The sequence below is a fragment of the Podarcis pityusensis genome, assembly GCF_964106645.2.
Source record: "Podarcis pityusensis genome assembly, chromosome: 1".
NCBI classification, from domain to species: Eukaryota; Metazoa; Chordata; class Lepidosauria; order Squamata; family Lacertidae; genus Podarcis; species Podarcis pityusensis.
Genome location: NC_138028.1, coordinates 99,242,195 through 99,258,071, shown reverse-complemented (window position 1 = coordinate 99,258,071; position 15,877 = coordinate 99,242,195). Strand labels below are relative to the sequence as shown.

At 43.4% G+C, this 15,877-nt stretch overlaps 1 protein-coding gene and 2 long non-coding RNA genes across 4 annotated transcripts in view; 1 reads left to right on the top strand and 2 right to left on the bottom strand.

Moving 5' to 3' along the window:
• Positions 1 to 15,877, bottom strand: part of LOC308479480 — a 116,062-nt gene that overhangs the window by 91,288 nt on the left and 8,897 nt on the right. The window lies entirely within an intron of this gene.
• Positions 1,944 to 7,372, bottom strand: LOC308479360. Its single transcript, XR_013987643.1, has 3 exons — positions 7,234 to 7,372; positions 4,700 to 4,799; positions 1,944 to 2,864 (listed from the first exon to the last, which is right to left on the bottom strand). It is a non-coding gene; the product is annotated as an uncharacterized lncRNA (long non-coding RNA).
• Positions 7,104 to 14,204, top strand: LOC308479061 (basic helix-loop-helix transcription factor scleraxis-like). Of its 2 annotated transcripts, none has more exons than XM_081009434.1 (3): positions 7,104 to 7,720; positions 8,615 to 8,712; positions 9,752 to 14,204. In XM_081009434.1, the coding sequence occupies exons 1-2, from the start codon at positions 7,235 to 7,237 to the stop codon at positions 8,645 to 8,647; spliced, it is 519 nt and encodes a 172-aa protein (XP_080865560.1). In that variant the 5' UTR covers positions 7,104 to 7,234; the 3' UTR covers positions 8,648 to 8,712; positions 9,752 to 14,204. The 2 variants fall into 2 exon arrangements, with proteins under 2 accessions (XP_080865560.1, XP_080865561.1); XM_081009435.1 differs by having other exon boundaries at positions 8,615 to 8,716.

The window sequence follows — 15,877 nt, the reverse complement described above, 5'->3', positions numbered from 1 at the left end:
CCCGAGGTGATATTTCTGGGTTAGTGGAGTCCGTAACCTGAAGTCTGTAACACTGTACCTGAGTGGTACCTCGGGTATGTAACCTGAGGTACCACTGTACAGTATTTCAAATTCTCCGTACAGTATTTGAAGCAGTAACTAATCTATTAAAATTCAAAGGTCATTGCTAGAGCACAACCATTCATAAATTGTAAACGTTACACATCAAATCATAGAATTGTAAAGTTGGAAGGGATCCCAAAGGCCATCTAGTCCAGCCCCCTGCAATTCAGGAATCTCAAATAAGCATCCAAGTCAGATGGCCACCCAACCTCTGCTTAAAACCTCCTAGGAAGGAGAATCCGCCACCTTCCAAGGGAGTCTGTTCCACTGCTTAACAACTCTCGCCATCAGAAAATTATTCCTGATGTCAGAATCTCCTTTCTTGTAACTTGAATCACATGTAGATAAAGCCGTGTGCCTGGGAAATTATCTGTGAGTTAGCACCAGGCATTTGAAGGTCATTTAAAGCACCCTCCCCCCCCCCCACGAAATCCTAGGAACTGTTTCTCTGTGGACTTGGCTATACAGCTACAAATAAAATGTTTTAAGTTGTAAAGTGCAATATATAAATGTGACACTAGATGGTGATGATGAGCTATGGCAAATTCAATATATTTTTCAAAACTTTTTTTTTTTTAAAAAAAAAGCATTTTCACAGCGTTTTTTTATATGTGTGTAGATTCCACCTGTGAGTGGTAAACTACAGCTCCTGCAGTTCTTGAGGGGGCAGAGTGATATGTTGTAAATGTGCTTTTAGCATATGCAGCCTTAGATGATCCCAAAGTGTTGGTGTTGTGAAAGAAATTGATAAAGTGCAGGCTCCAGACTCACAATTTCAGCATTCAGGTGCAGTTGAATGAAGGCATAAAATGAAATTATTAGTTTTACATGTTATTTCTTTTGTTCCAGTCATTAACTCTGTGTGGTTCACAAACTGTGGCTTGAGGAAGCTTCCTTTGAAATCTTAGAGTTTTCTGGGTTCATAGTATACGTCAGAACTGGGGAATCCATCACTTGCTTTCTGTTGCTGGATGCTAACTTCCATCAATATGGTCAGGGATGAAAGCAGCTATAGCAGGCATAGGCAAACTCGGCCCTCCAGATATTTTGGGACTACAACTCCCACCATCCCTAGCTAACAGGACCAGTGGTCAGGGATGATGGGAGTTGTAGTCCCAAAACATCCGGAGGACCGAGTTTGCCTATGCCTGAGCTATAGCCTCACAACAACACAAGGGCCACAGGATTACAGTGGTGCCCCGCAAGACGAATGCCTTGCAAGACGGAAAACCCGCTAGACGAAAGGGTTTTCCGTTTTGGAGGTGCTTCGCAAAACGAATTTCCTATGTGCTTGCTTCGCAAGACGAAAATGTCTTGCGAGTTCCTGCGGGGGTTTTTTCCTTCCCCCCCCCCTTTTTCCCAAGCCGCTAAACCGCTTATCAGCTGATCGGCTAAGCCGCTTAACAGCTGATCGCTAAGCCGCTTATCAGCTGATCGTTAAGCCGCTTATCAGCTGATCGTTAAGCCGCTTAACAGCTGATCGCTAAGCCGCTTATCAGCTGATCGCTAAGCCGCTTATCAGCTGATCCGCTAAGCCTGCTATGCCGCTAATACTGTAGCGCTAATCTGCTAAACCGCTAATGGGCTTGCTTCGCAAGACGAAAAAACCCGCAAGACGAAGAGACTCGCGGAACGGATTCTTTTCGTCTTGCGAGGCACCACTGTATCATCCTTGGTATAAGGAATCCCAAGCCATTTCCCCCTTTTAACACAGCTCTTCAAACCCCTTCTATCTGCTTAAGGAGCACAGTGATCTGCAGGGGCCATTTTGTGTTGATTAGTGAATTGATGTTCTTGCCTTTCAACACTGGCTCTGGCCTGGTGAAACGCTCTGTTGATGAGGCTGCATTTTAATGTTTTAATGTTGTATTTTAATCTTGTTTTTTAAGTTGTATTTCAATCAACTTGTTTTATTATTGGTTGTTAGCCGCCCTGAGCCCGGTCTTGGCTGAGGAGGGCAGGGTATAAATTAAATTTATTATTATTATTATTGACCTCCAGACTGTCGTTATTTTGCAGGAGGGATTCAGACTTTAGGTTTATGAAATTCAAGTAGAGTAATGTGCTTTGTCATCATAGCACGACAAATCCAGTCTAAAAGACCCAGACTTTTGTGGTTAGGAAAGTGATGGTGAAATACACCAAAACGACAGGTAAACACCCAACAAGCAAATCAGAATGAGTGCAGGGTAAATGCTTGTTGTTGTACAACCGGCCCATAAACCAATGAGAACCAATGCTCAATAAAGACCTCACAGAGTGGTGCAAGCTTTGTGCAAGTGAATCAGAATGAAAACTGAATAAACAAGTTTTATTATGGAAGAGCCCTTACGACATGGAGTCGGATTAAATTTTGGGATCTTTCTATTAATTCCATGACTGTACTTTGTCAGTTGGGTATTAAAATGTTGCCTGTAAAATGATGAGAGATTTGCACAGACTTAGTCTTGCCTATATTATTAGTTGCAAGCAACAATGCCAGCTCTGAGCTATTACACCTTCCTTAAGGCGATTCATTCCCCACAGCGCTTTCCTAAATGTTATCTCAATCAATAACGAAGCAATTAAAGCCACCAACGTTTTGGATGTTTTACAAGCCTCTCTGAGTTCTCTAGCCATTTCCTGGTGAACTTTCAAGCAGTCTTGGGGTTAAAAACAAGGATCATTAAGTCTCTTTTCTTGTCCTTAATCACTGGATCAGCTCTTTGTTGTATCAGCTGCAAAGCTTCACTCCTTTCAAGTCCTTCCGCAAGTTTCCCTTCCTTAATTCAGAAAAAAAGAAGTAAAGAGGTTCAGGAAGGGTGTGTGGAAAGTGCCATTATGCCGGTTGGTCAGAAAACACATGAGGAGTGCAGTGGGGATGAGCGTGCAAGCTCTGACACCTCTCTGTCATTGTACCCATTACCTTTAACTTGGAAGTGGGGAGCTGACTGCAGGGGGCAGCCTCCAGTATCTGTGGAGGCTCCCTATGCTTTTGAGAACAATGGAAAATCAGAGTTCTAAAATGTGCAGGGACCTTCCACAGTCACCCTCCACAAGTTGAGGGTAATAGGAATTATGGGGGGAGGGGAGCAGAGATAGCACATTGCCTCCACCTGGTTTCCCATTCCCCTCCTGAACGCTGCATTGTCATGTCCTGCAGAGGGCTTAGATGGCGCTGGAATTTGCTGTATCTTGGTGGAATCAGGGGTTTCCTGTAGCTGTTCCTGTTTAAAAGAGACAATGAAATTTCTGTCCAACTTCCTGGCTGGTGTGGTCTCCAAGCTTTCTATGATAAATAGGTCCTAAAATGCCATACTCTCCAAGTGTCCCAATTTCCCAGGGACAGTCCTGGTACTATGAAAGCCATCCCAGCTTCTAATTTGATCTCACAGTGTACCTATTTCCTCTTCCAGAGCCACCGCTGCTAAGCTCAGAGAGGAGTGTGAGCTAGTGCTTGTCCTGAGAGCTGGTGGCGGCAGCAGCTGTGGCTGTGAGGGAGCCTCTCCATGGCCAGTGATGTGGGCCTCCTCCCTTGGGCAGCTTGTAGTGGCTGCTGGAGAGTGGGCAAGGAGTAAGGAAGGCTGCAGCTGCCAAGGCCCAGCTGCCGAGGCCCTGTGGATGCACTGATTCTGAGGGGCAGGTAGATGGCAGGGCCGCCCTGGATGAGAAGCAAGATGGAGCAGAGCAGAGTGCAAGGAGTCTTGGAGTTGTTTGTTTGTTTGCTTGCTTGCTTGCTTGCTTGCTTGCTTGCTTGTTTTAAAATGCTTTGTGCATCCATGTCTAACCATGCCGATTTGTTGTGTTTTTCTTTTTGTCAGAAAAGAATAAAAAATAAAATTGGGATTAAGGGACGGTGGAGGGTGTATATGCTGTGTCCCATTGCTGTAGTGGTGGTGGCACTCAGCCTTCTTCTGATAGGAAATGCTGGGGGGGGGGTGACAAAAACTGGTGGGGTCAGTTGTGTGGGGAGGGGAGTGAGAAATGTCCCTACTTTCATCTGAGGAATGTTGGAGGGTATGAAATGCTAGAATAAAATTTGGCACCTTGCCATTTTGGCTTGTGTTTATTAAATTTCCCTATCACAAAACCAACCCCTGAAACCTATATGTGTTGATGTTGGGCTCATTTTGTTATGAGAGAGGGAAATATTCAGTGATACCCATTTTCCTGGATTCAGATGTCAAACAGCAAAGGGCAATCCTACAAAAATACAAGGACTGGTATGATATGACCATGATGCTGCAAGTATACATAAAGAACTACAGAAATTGCTTGGAATCTGGCAAGAAATGTCGACTGTTCTTCGATTTATTTTTCTGTATGTGTCTGAATATTGCTGGATGGATTTCCAGGAGACTCTCAGCTATGGCTGGCACAGTGCAGTTTAAACTAAAAAGTGACTCCCAGGGAGCAATATGGTCATGTACATGGTCAGTGGCGTAGTGTGGGTTGTCAGCACCCAGGGCAAGGCAAGTAATTTGCGCCCCCTAACCCGTGGATTTGCGCCCCCTAACCCTAACCCCCAGATGTTGCGCCCGGTGCGGCCGCCCCCCCCTGCATCCTCCACGCTACGCCACTGTACATGGTACAGAGTGCATGCAACAACATTCCAAACCTGGAGAAAATATACTGGCTTATAATCTTCTAGTATATTTCTTCTATATTCCCTCTTGGGGTCTTTCCTCTGGCTAGTAGCTATACAGCTGCGCTCCACACTGTTGGAAAAGAATGAAAGCCTCATTAAAAGCTTCTCAGTACCAGTTGGTTCCAAATTAAGCAAAGGAGATTTTGCCCATCAATAGGCAAAAAGTACAAGGTGGCCAATGTTGCATTGGGTAGTACTGTTCAAGAAACACAAACTAAAACCCTCCTTGCTCTCCTGGAATTAGCCACATGAAGCCTAGCTAAAATCAATTATCAATATGTCATTTCAATGATTATATTAGTGAATAATGAATGCATTGCACAAGAAGCACAATTTGTGGAGTGTGTTTTTCTGGCTATGTTCAATTCTGTGGATTTCTCTGCTTAAACCATGAAACATCAATGCTGAGCCTGAAGGACTGCATCACACAGCAATAGTGAGACTATTGTGTGGCAGTCACGAAACCACAAATAGGCATTAGCAATGTTTGCAAGATGGCATGATGACACTCTAGGCCAAGAATGTCAAAGCAGCTGGCCATTTTGGAGCATTTGCATTTGTGATAAGAGGGAGGCATCTCTGGTAACTCAACACTAGAGTGGAAAAGCTGATCAATATTTAGACAAACAATGACAATAATCTTCTGAAGGGGGGTCACGTAAAAATGGTTATTTAGTTCTGGCAATTAGTTTGAGTGCCAGTCAGATGATTCAGCTGGGAAAACCTGGACTGTGACCTTTCTGGGGCTTTAAAGTGTGATGGCGCTGTCATTTTTTATGGAAAAGCCATGCATAATGAATGAGTGCAAATGCTAACCTTTTAATAAGTAAATGGTTGAGGAACGCATGTTTTGAAAACGGCCAAAAATGGTCCATATTAAGTATGCATGACTGGTGCTTGGAAGAAAAAGTGATAGAAGTTCCTCCAGCCATCATCTGTCCAGTTCAAAATGATAAGAGGTCTATGTACATGCAGGAAAGGCATTTATATTGGCACGTTGGTCAGTGTTTATATAAAAGTTCATTCCAGTGCTTATCCAGACACCCTTGACCTGGCTGCATGCACTATATGATGCACATGAAGACACACCTTCCCATCTTGGGGACCAGTTGTTTGAGACTGGAGGCAAACAGTTCATGGTATGACATTGCAGATTTTCGGAAGGAGGGTGATTCAGAAATGACCCCCCACAGCTTGGAAATTAAGGGCATGAACCCAAATCATTCTGAATTGCAGTTCAGCTCATGAATAATTTTGGCTTGTTCTGAGCTGTCCTCACCAAGGCCCTTTCCCCCTCTCATGGATTGAGCTTTTTGCGATCAAAGCAGCAGCAACAAAGGGCTGCATAGGAGAAGGTTGCTTAAATCTGAAAGCCTTATACAGTGGTACCTTGGGTTACATATGGATACACAGGTGGATACACAGAGTATTTGTGTGTGGAAATGGATGGAAGCAGGTATATGAATTTTGGGGAGGCATGAATGTACCTGCATGTGAAAGTAACACCTACACTTTTAAAAATGTGTCCCAGAAATGCATGTCTTTCCTAACAGTAGAAACCAGGGAAGAACTGTAGCTTAGTGGTAGAGCATCTGCTTCCCATGCAAAAAGTCCCAGGTTCAATTCCTGGTGTCCTCAGAGTACAGCTGGGAATAATTCCTTCTTGAAACCCTGGAGAAAGGCCCTGTCAGCCACTATAGGTAATACAGTGGTACCTCTGGTTACGAACTTAATTCGTTCCAGAGGTCCGTTCTTAACCTGAAACCGTTCTTAACCTGAGGTACCGCTTTAGCTAATGGGGCCTCCACCTGCCGCTGCGCGATTTCTGTTCTCATCCTGAGGTAAAGTTCTTAACCTGAGGTACTGCTTCCGGGTTAGCGGAGTCTGTAACCCGAAGTGTTTGTAACCCAAAGTACCACTGTACCAAGCTATATGGACTCAGTATAGTCTGATTCAGTATAATGCAGCTTCCTATGTACAGTATTTCAACATTTTAAATATGTAGTCCCTGTGAATTGTAAAAATGGTGTCTGAAAGGAAAACCTTGATTCTCCATGTCTAGCAAGTGGCTGTTCTCTTAATATTGGGAAGCAAGATACTGGAGCAGCTTCTGGGAGGCAAGGGGGGCTCTTTCTATCCTGCTCAAGCACCTGAAGGGAGGATAAAGCACTTACTGAAATTGAGGGCAAAGGTTGGGGAAAGGGCTTCCATTTCCCCACTGCACATGCTCACTGCAGCTTCCCGGAGAGCTTGCACATTTTTACATGACAAGGGGGAAACAGGTGCACAGCTCCGGCGTAGCTGTGCAGCTACTTTGAGGTGGCAGCTCCACCTCCTTCGCCTTATTTACAGAGCAACCATATGCTAGATCTAAAAGGAGCAACCATTCAAAAAATGACCCTGCTGCTGGAGGGGAGTTGGGAGAGCAGCGGCTGATGCTAACAGGAGCAATGTGGCAGCTGCTGTGCATAAAAGTGATGGGGCCGAGGGGCTGCTGGGCTCACCATGAAGTCGAGCGGGGGTGCTGCATCCGACCTGGAGGAACTGGAGAGCGGCAGCAGCGAGAGCAGCTCCGGAAAATCCTTGACTTCCACCGGAGCCCAAGGGAAACGCAAGCGGAAGAGCCCTCGGCTGAGCGGGCTGAGCAAGCAGAGGCAAGCTGCCAATGCCCGGGAGAGGGACCGAACCCACAGCGTGAACACAGCCTTCAGCACCCTCCGCACCCTCATCCCAACCGAGCCCGCAGACCGCAAGCTGTCCAAGATAGAGACCTTGCGCCTGGCCTCCAGCTACATCTCCCACCTGGCTAACATGCTGCTCCTACAGCAGCAGCAGCAGCAGCAGCCACCGCAACAGAGCGAGAGCTTGGGGGAGGAACAGCTGCCTTCGAGGCAGCCCTGCTTGCAATACCAGCCTCTCCTGCAGGGCGGTGGCACAGCAACGGCACCAAGACCAATCTGTACCTTCTGCCTGAGCAACCAGAGGAAGCTGGTAAGGCTGGCATCTAGCACTCAGTAACACCCCACCCCACACACGTATACACCGCAAGCTGTGGCCTGCACGGATTGGGGTTGTTTTCAGCAGAGGTGTAGCAAGGGAGAATTTTGCAGGAAGGTGACCCTCTGCTCTGGTCATCGGCTTTAAAGCCTGCGCCTGAACTGGCATCAAATTGAGGAACGTATCAGAAAGGTGAACTAGAGCTTTCATTTCCTCAGTGCGTCCAGTTGGGGAACCAAAATATGTACAGAACAGACAATCCTTGTCTGAAACTGTTAGGGCACTATGTGTGTGTGCGCGCGCACTCCTTCTTTTTAAAGCATGTTCCTTACAAAAACTCACTCCCTTCATGTGAGCATTGCTTGAATAAATGTGCAAAAGCTGCAGTTTGCTTTGTGTTGTAGCTGGGAAAAATAATTTGCATTTCCCTCTTATTTTGGAGATTTGCATCATCACTTGCCAAGTGTAACATCCTGTTTACATTTGGGGCCTTTGTGTGTTTTCCTTTTATTTTGTTCCATACTGTATGAAGATTTTTCTCTTTCTCTTCCTCAGTAGAATATTTTTTTAAAAAAGAATATTTCCCTCCTTTCTTTTAGCTTCATTGTGCCTGGTCTATTTTATAGCTTGCACTGAAAAGAATTTATATACATAAATTTCATATTTCAAAACTGAGACTGTCAGTGTTTGAAATGTTCAGGCGTTTAAACCCCAACCAACCGTGAAGTGCACAGGTGAAGCTTATCTCTGCTTTGGTGGCTAGGACCTTTTATATTAACAGGTAAAATTTGGGTGAGATGGCCACTGACAACTGAACTGAAATAAAACTTTAATGTATGGTTTATGTGCACTGCCTCGTTATAATGGATGCCTTTATTCTATTTGCAGCACAGAGAAAGGGAGAAACACTTGTCTCTTTAAAAGCATTGTGGACATTGATTCAGAAGAGAAGCTTGCACAAATACCGGACTGGTTATAGAACAGTTGTAGGTAACCTCTCTCTCTCTCTGCCACTTATATCATAATGTTTACATTGAAATCATGCAATTACATAAAAAAGGGAAAGGGGGGGGGAGGACTAACCCTGATCTGCACTTTGTTTTCCATTGCCAGAGGCTTATTCAAAGGGGATTTTTGCAGTTGAAACTGAACACGGTGGGGAAAGTTGCACCTGGCGTGGCAGCTATTTTCGTGCAAGAAATGCTAAACCTAAGCAGCCAAGCCCTGATACTGATGCCTCCTAGACCTATGTCACATGATGGAACTTGAGCTGTCAAACACCCGGCGTCTCCTCTTAATGGGAGACTCTCATAATGCACCAGGCTCAAAGCCTCTAGCTACCATTGGACGGCTAAGCCATGTCACACCGCCCTCTCTCTTTTTCAGCCAAAACCTCATTGGCCTCTGCTAGCAGATTCAAGGATTTCCACTAAAATTGTGCATTAAAGGATCGTACACAAATTACAGGAGAAGCACATACCCAAAGGCTAGAGCGGTTGTACCCATTTTGTTTCTTGATCAACACAGTGTGGTTCCTCTTGTCAGTCCATGGGCCAGACAAGAAGAAATTAATTGCATTTAGCATATTATGTTTTTATTCTAAAAAAAAATAGTAGCTGTGAGGAAGATCAGGAGAGAACTGACATTTCCCCCCTCTGCTCTACCATCCTGGTGAAAATACACCACCATGATCACGCACTGCTTTTACTTTCAAAGTAAAACAAAACCCATTAAATGCTTATGTCCATTTAATGTACCATTTAGTTTTTCCCCACCCCAGACAGTCACAGGGGGAAAGGGCAGGAATTTCCTCTGTCCAGTCAAGATTTGCTCAAAATGAATCAAAATAACATCCATCCTGTGTCTCTCAATCATAGTCAGTCCAGGGCCAGATCGCTTTTTGCTGTGTGTGAGAAAGACAATGTAGTGTAGCGACAAGTAAAAACCTGTTGTGCTACAACCGCTTGCTTCTCCTCTCTCACAAGGTAGCTTAAGCATGTCTATTTTATCGTCTCTCTACTGCAGATGCTGAGGGAAGTCGTCATGTAACTTTGTACCCATGGTACTGAAATGAGCAAAGCACCCCGATGTCAGCTTCAGAACAAACCCATCTTTGGCCATGTGAACGTAGCCACAGACTTGCACCACAGCTCTGCTGTCAAATCAGCTTAGCCAAATGGCTCTGGAGGGAGATGCAGCCAAACTGAGAGGAGGTTCTCCACTTAGGCCTGAAACTTGAGAAGGGCTGTCGAGTGACTCAGGCCAATTCTTGAAACAGTGTGGGATCTTTCTAAATTTGTTCATCATTGAAGTGTGGAGCAGGGAAAGTTCCCAAGGGCCCTCTAAATTTATCTGCTCTCCTTGGTTACTCGCAAGTTGTGCCTGTACATTATCACTGGTGCTACAGTATCTGACGGCTGGTCGACATGTAAGCCTGCAATCTTTATTTTGAATTAAGCTGAGCAAGTTTTGGGAGGGTTTTTTAAGCCACTTTTCCAAACATGGGCAGAATTATAAAGCAAAACAACATTAGTTCACAGTAGAGGGGTTTCTGAAATGGTCAGACAAAGCTTTCGTTAAGTAGACATATACATTGTTTAGAGCGGGAATAAGAGGTGTGTGCTTGCGCGTGTGTGAAAACATTTTCGCAATGTGGTATGTCACCGTAACATATGGCCTCATCTTTCATATCTAAAAGTAATTAATCCTACTCAGCTGGGGTGCTCGCTAGGTGACCTTGGGCCAGTCACTATTTCTCAATTTAACCCACCTCACAGGGTTGTTGTGAGAATAAACTGGGGATTGGAGGAGAACCCTGTAGGTCACCTTGAGCATCTTGGAGGAAAGCTGGGTTATAAATGTAATAAATAAACAAACAAACAAATAAATACAAAAATCAGGAAAAAGACATAAATTGGGAAAATCAGTCGAGATTAACGATGCTCCAATAATGATTCCTCAGCATTCCTAAATAATAATAATAATACGTATATATTAATCCCTGAGTTAAGCCACATGAAAGTAATGCTCTGTGGCATACATTTCACAATGTAGATGAATGTTTAATTCTCTTAGCCAGGCATCCCCAAACTTGTCTCTCCAGCTGTTTTGGGACTACAATTCCCATCATCGCTGACCACTGGTCCTGTTAGCTAGGGATGATGAGAGTTGTAGTCCCAAAACAGCTGCAGGGCCGAGTTTGGGGATGCCTGCTCTTAGCTATCACAAACCCTTCATCATAAATTTTGCTTCTCTTCAAGGAAGAATATATGGCAGCTTGGTTTAACCCTAAGTAAACCTCTCCCCTTCGGTGAAGCAACTTTTGTGGTCCTACTCACAACCATCCAAATTTCTGTGGCTTTTCCTGACAGGAAGCTTAAATACAGCTACCAGTTTTGGAGACAAAATGAACCAGCATGTCAGAGTGTATTTTTTTTTATTAAAAAACCTACTAAGCTAGGGTATGTTGATAGGCAGTTTGAAAGAATATGAAACACATTCCACTTCTTCCTCACAGTCTGAGGGTCAGTGCCCTGTTTTGATGGTCATTTCCCCCCTTGTGCCCATGACAGCTCCTTGCTCATAATAAGTCAACTGTCATATTTCCCTTAAGCGGACTTGGGGATTTTGCACACCTCTGACAAAGCTACACAGCTCAGACTGAGTAGAGGTGGCCTGCATGAAGTTAACAAGCCTCATGCTGACCCATTTATAACAAAGTGGTCATCATAGGCACAAGAAAAGCGTCAGCCATCAGGTCCTATTTAGTGACTGGTTCATATGAATTTTGTTCACATTTTGGGCATACATCCCTCCTTCATTTTCTATTGCACTCCTGTAATTTTCAAAATGTTACATGCACTTTTAATAATTATCTTTCAATTGCTTTGGAAAGAATAATCATATTCTAAAGGAGGACTGGATTATGACCCTTTGTCAATTCTAAAGAAAACAGGTGTTCCAAACAGGCCAATTTCCCCACTATTCTGTTGCAATGGTTGGGAAAAAATGCCCTTGCTGAATGTTTTCTATTTTAGAGCTCTTAAAGGGACATAAGGGCTTTCTCCTTCTTAGAAGCTGATGCCCATGCTACTTAATTTTTTAAAAGTCTTTTACAATTGGAATAAATATAGTCTGGTGTTCTTATATATTTTTTTTACCAGAAACAGTAGACTATTCCATTACAGTACACTTCATCCGCACTATCCTTTCATAAACAGGTAAATAGCATCTGAATTATAAGTACTCCCCCTCATATAGATAGTTAGATAGATGATAGATAGATAGATAGATAGATAGATAGATAGATGATAGATAGAGATAGAGGGATAGAGATAAATAAATAGATGTAGATAGATATAGATAGATGATATATTAAGCTCATCCACCCAGTCTTTTTGATTCCCCCCCTTTAATTATACATATAATGTCATATCTATATATGTGCAGTCCAGGTTTCCTTAAGTAACCAGCACATGAGCAGGGACCTAGAACTATGCATATGACTGTACAAAAATACTTAGCCATCATGAAATTATGCTGCAGAAATATAGTCCCGCATGGGACTTGAGTCCTTGAAATGCATGATGGACATACATTTTGCAAATAATTTCGCTTTAAGAAAAAGCACAAGCAGCCCGGATGCTCAATGGAAGAGACAATCCAATATGGGCAAAGCTCGATTGGAACAGAACAGTCAAATTCTGTTAAAATGAAGTCGTCCTCTGTCCTTAATCCTAATATTTAAATAGCTCCTCCTGAACATTTGGGTAGTTTTACAGTTCTTTCTACTGGGCCCCTGCATGAATATTTATGCTGATAACTACTAACAGAAGTTAAGCGTTTGGTTTGTGAGATCATGAAAGTCAGCAATCAAATGAATATGACTCAAGGGATTACTATATCCTACAGTGTATAGTGAGGCAAGACTTTAATCTTCAAGTTGTTCTAGCTAAGGCTCCCGAGTCCATAAGCAGCTATGCTTCTGATGCTTCCCCACACCAAGGCCTCTCCAGGCAGCTGAGGGAAGCAGCCAACCTGAAGCAGACCTAAAGTGCATCGCAAGCGCATGAACTTGTTCTTAAGCAGCCATTTACCTTCTGCCAAGGTTGTTGCAACTTTGCATTGGCAAGACTGCATCTGCTTCACACCCACAACTCCAGGATCCTTTACACTTTTGGGATTTGGGGCTCTTTCAATGTTATTTTGGTGATAACTGGCCACCTACAGCAATTTAGAGGTCAGGGTTTCCAAATACTAACCTTGAGACTCTGTGTCCACCATTGGATCTCTGAATTTGCAGTTCACTACCCCACACACTAACCTTGTAGCTGTGTTCCTATACATGTGCACATACTATGCTGTCATAGTTTATGCATTTTTTTTAACCATATGGGTAGAAAGAAGAAGTGAGTACCATTTATCTGCTGCAAGCCAACTGCTTGTTCTGGACATGCAGGCTCCAACACACAGCTGGAACTCCCTCACCTGCATAATAAACCCCACTGTCATGAAGAGGGGCTGTGCAAAAGGGTATTCTTTGGAGCAGAATCTCCAGACGGACTATGCTGTAAAATGTTTCAGTTCAATTGGGTGCTATCTCTTGAATTTACACTTTTAAGATGCCTTGTATAGATCTATGAAAATAGAAGTGGAAAGCCTAGTTCTCTTGAAAATGTACATAACAAAGTATGCTTTATATTGATGTTGCTTAATGTGCTAATTTTCAAATCCAAGCATCTCTGTTTATTCAATGTACAGCTGCTATGTAAGGCAGTTAATGTCATTCTAAAGCACACCAGGGCCGGTTAAATCAGAATGCTCAGGAATAAAATCTTACTGTAGTATCCTAGGCATTACTCAGCCTTACAGTTTACAACTTGTGTGGCAACATGGAATGTCATGCAAGCCAAGGGCACAGAATTCCATGCAGGAGGTGGTAGGTCTTGCCATTCCTCCTCAGCAATCTGCTTGGTTTCTGTGCTGGGTTGGAGAAAAAGGAACCTATTCATCAGCTCTGTCCTTCCTCTTCCAGCCTGTCCAGAACCCTGCATTCCCATGTTGACTTTGAAGTAAGAGGGTTGTATGTCTCCATCACCAGCATGGAAACATAGTGGAATAGCCTCTTGTCAGAGTTGTAAAAAATAAAATAAAATAAATATTGGCTACTAAACTTTGTAGGCTTATTCGCAAGGCTGATGCTACTGATAAGAGGAAAATCATTAACATATTTTTAACAAAAGCTTTTAAACATACCACCTAACTACTACTAATGGTTCAAAATGCCCATTTGTGCTCTTATAAGAACAGCCAGGGTTTTTTTTAAAAAAAAAATATTATTACTGCCGTTTGGGCTGAACAGTAGTAACAATGCCTGTGTAAAAGAGACAAGTTTGTTTATAAAAGCCTGAAAATTTCTTCTAAAATAAAGTGTATTTTTGTAAGACAGATTTAACATTAAAATAATTCTAAACATACATTTTCCTCTGTATTTTTATTTTGCTGTTGAAAAATATCTCTTAGATAAGACGCTCAAGCAATAGGCGGTGGTTGCTTATGCTAAAACATCGGGGAGTGGGGAGTGATGTAGCAGCTGTTTCTCACCTTCTACTCCTGATATTCAATAAAAAAAGGCGGGGAGAGGACCATATCTGCTAGCTTGGCCCCCAATTTGCATGCATACCCAAAGAGTCAAACAGGTAGATACATTTTTGGCAGAGAAAGGGAACCACTTTCAGCCCAAGGGCTGGATTTGAAATTGGGTAGCCTTCTGAGGGCTGCTTTAGGTATAGAAGCAAAAAAGAGGTGAGGCAGAAGCAGCTTAGTCATGCTGGCCACATGACCCAGGGGGGGAAATGCAATATTTTTGCATACATTTTACATTTAAATCCCCCTTTAAAAGGTAAAGGTAAAGGACCCCCGACAGTTACGGTAAGTCCAGTCACGAATGACTCTGGGGTTGTGGCACTCATCTCGCTTTATACGCCGAGGGAGCCGACGTTTGTCCGCAGACAGTTTTTCCAGGTCATGTGGCCAGCATGACTAAGCCACTTCTGGCGAACAAGAGCTGCACACCGAAACGCCGTTTACCTTCCCGCCGGAGCGGTACCTATTTATCTACTTGCACTTTGACTTGCTTTCGAACTGCTAGGTTGGCAGGAGCTGGGACCGAACAATGGGAGCTCACCCCATCGCGGGGATTCAAACCGCCGAATTTAAATACATTACACACACACACACACACACGTACACATAAGTTGTGTAATATTTTAAACATAATCCAAGGAAAGCCATGGAAAGTAGTGGATCAACATGACTGACAGGTGACCTCAAATGACATCATATGAATGACAAGTGGGTAGAGTTCGCTAGAAATGGCCTTGTGGGCCAAATTATGTCTGCAGCCTAGAGGTTCCCTAGCTCTGGTGTAGAGTTTAAAATGTCTAAACTCTGTGATGGCACTTTCCACACAGCACTGATGTTCAATGAAGTAGCCTTCTTCCACACTGGTAAATTTATAGTGTCACACCTTCACTGAGCTTAGAGTGGCTAATTTAAACAAATGAGAGATGTGATATAATTTTTTGGTGCCTTGTTTTGCTTCCATTTTTATTCTTATTCTTGTTATGGCTAGGGGCCTCAATAGTTGGAAGTGGCCCAGGCGTCTCTGGACCTTTGAGCTGCAACTGATAGTAGAGATCCTAAGCCTTATTGTGGCATTGCCTTTTTGCATTTATATGGACGCACTGGGAAGGGGGATGATCACTGCAGAGGGTTGGACCAGATGACCCTTTGGATTCCTTCCAACTCAACATGTTTATGTTTCTATTACCAAACTTGCTGCCGTACTTGTGAACAACACAAACATTCAACAAACACTATCCCTTCCATCAAGAAACCATAGAACCAACAGATGTATGACCCACATATATGTGTGTGTGTCTTTTCCCAACAATATCCTTATGGTATTAAAGAAATATGTCCCAACACAACAACAACAACAACAACAACAACAACAACAACAACAACAACAACAACGTTTGTTGCTGATACAATTGCACATTGCCATGCTCATACATACCTGTTGAATTTGATGCATTCATCTGATGTGAATAAGGCTACAGCAGTCACACAGAAACACAAGCACAAAGA

Coding starts and splice junctions, on each gene's coding strand:
- LOC308479061 (XM_081009434.1), top strand. CDS start 7,235: ATGAAGTCGAGCGGGGGTGCTGCATCCGACCTGGAGGAACTGGAGAGC. Junction 7,721..8,614: donor TGAGCAACCAGAGGAAGCTG/GTAAGGCTGGCA, acceptor TTCTATTTGCAG/CACAGAGAAAGGGAGAAACA.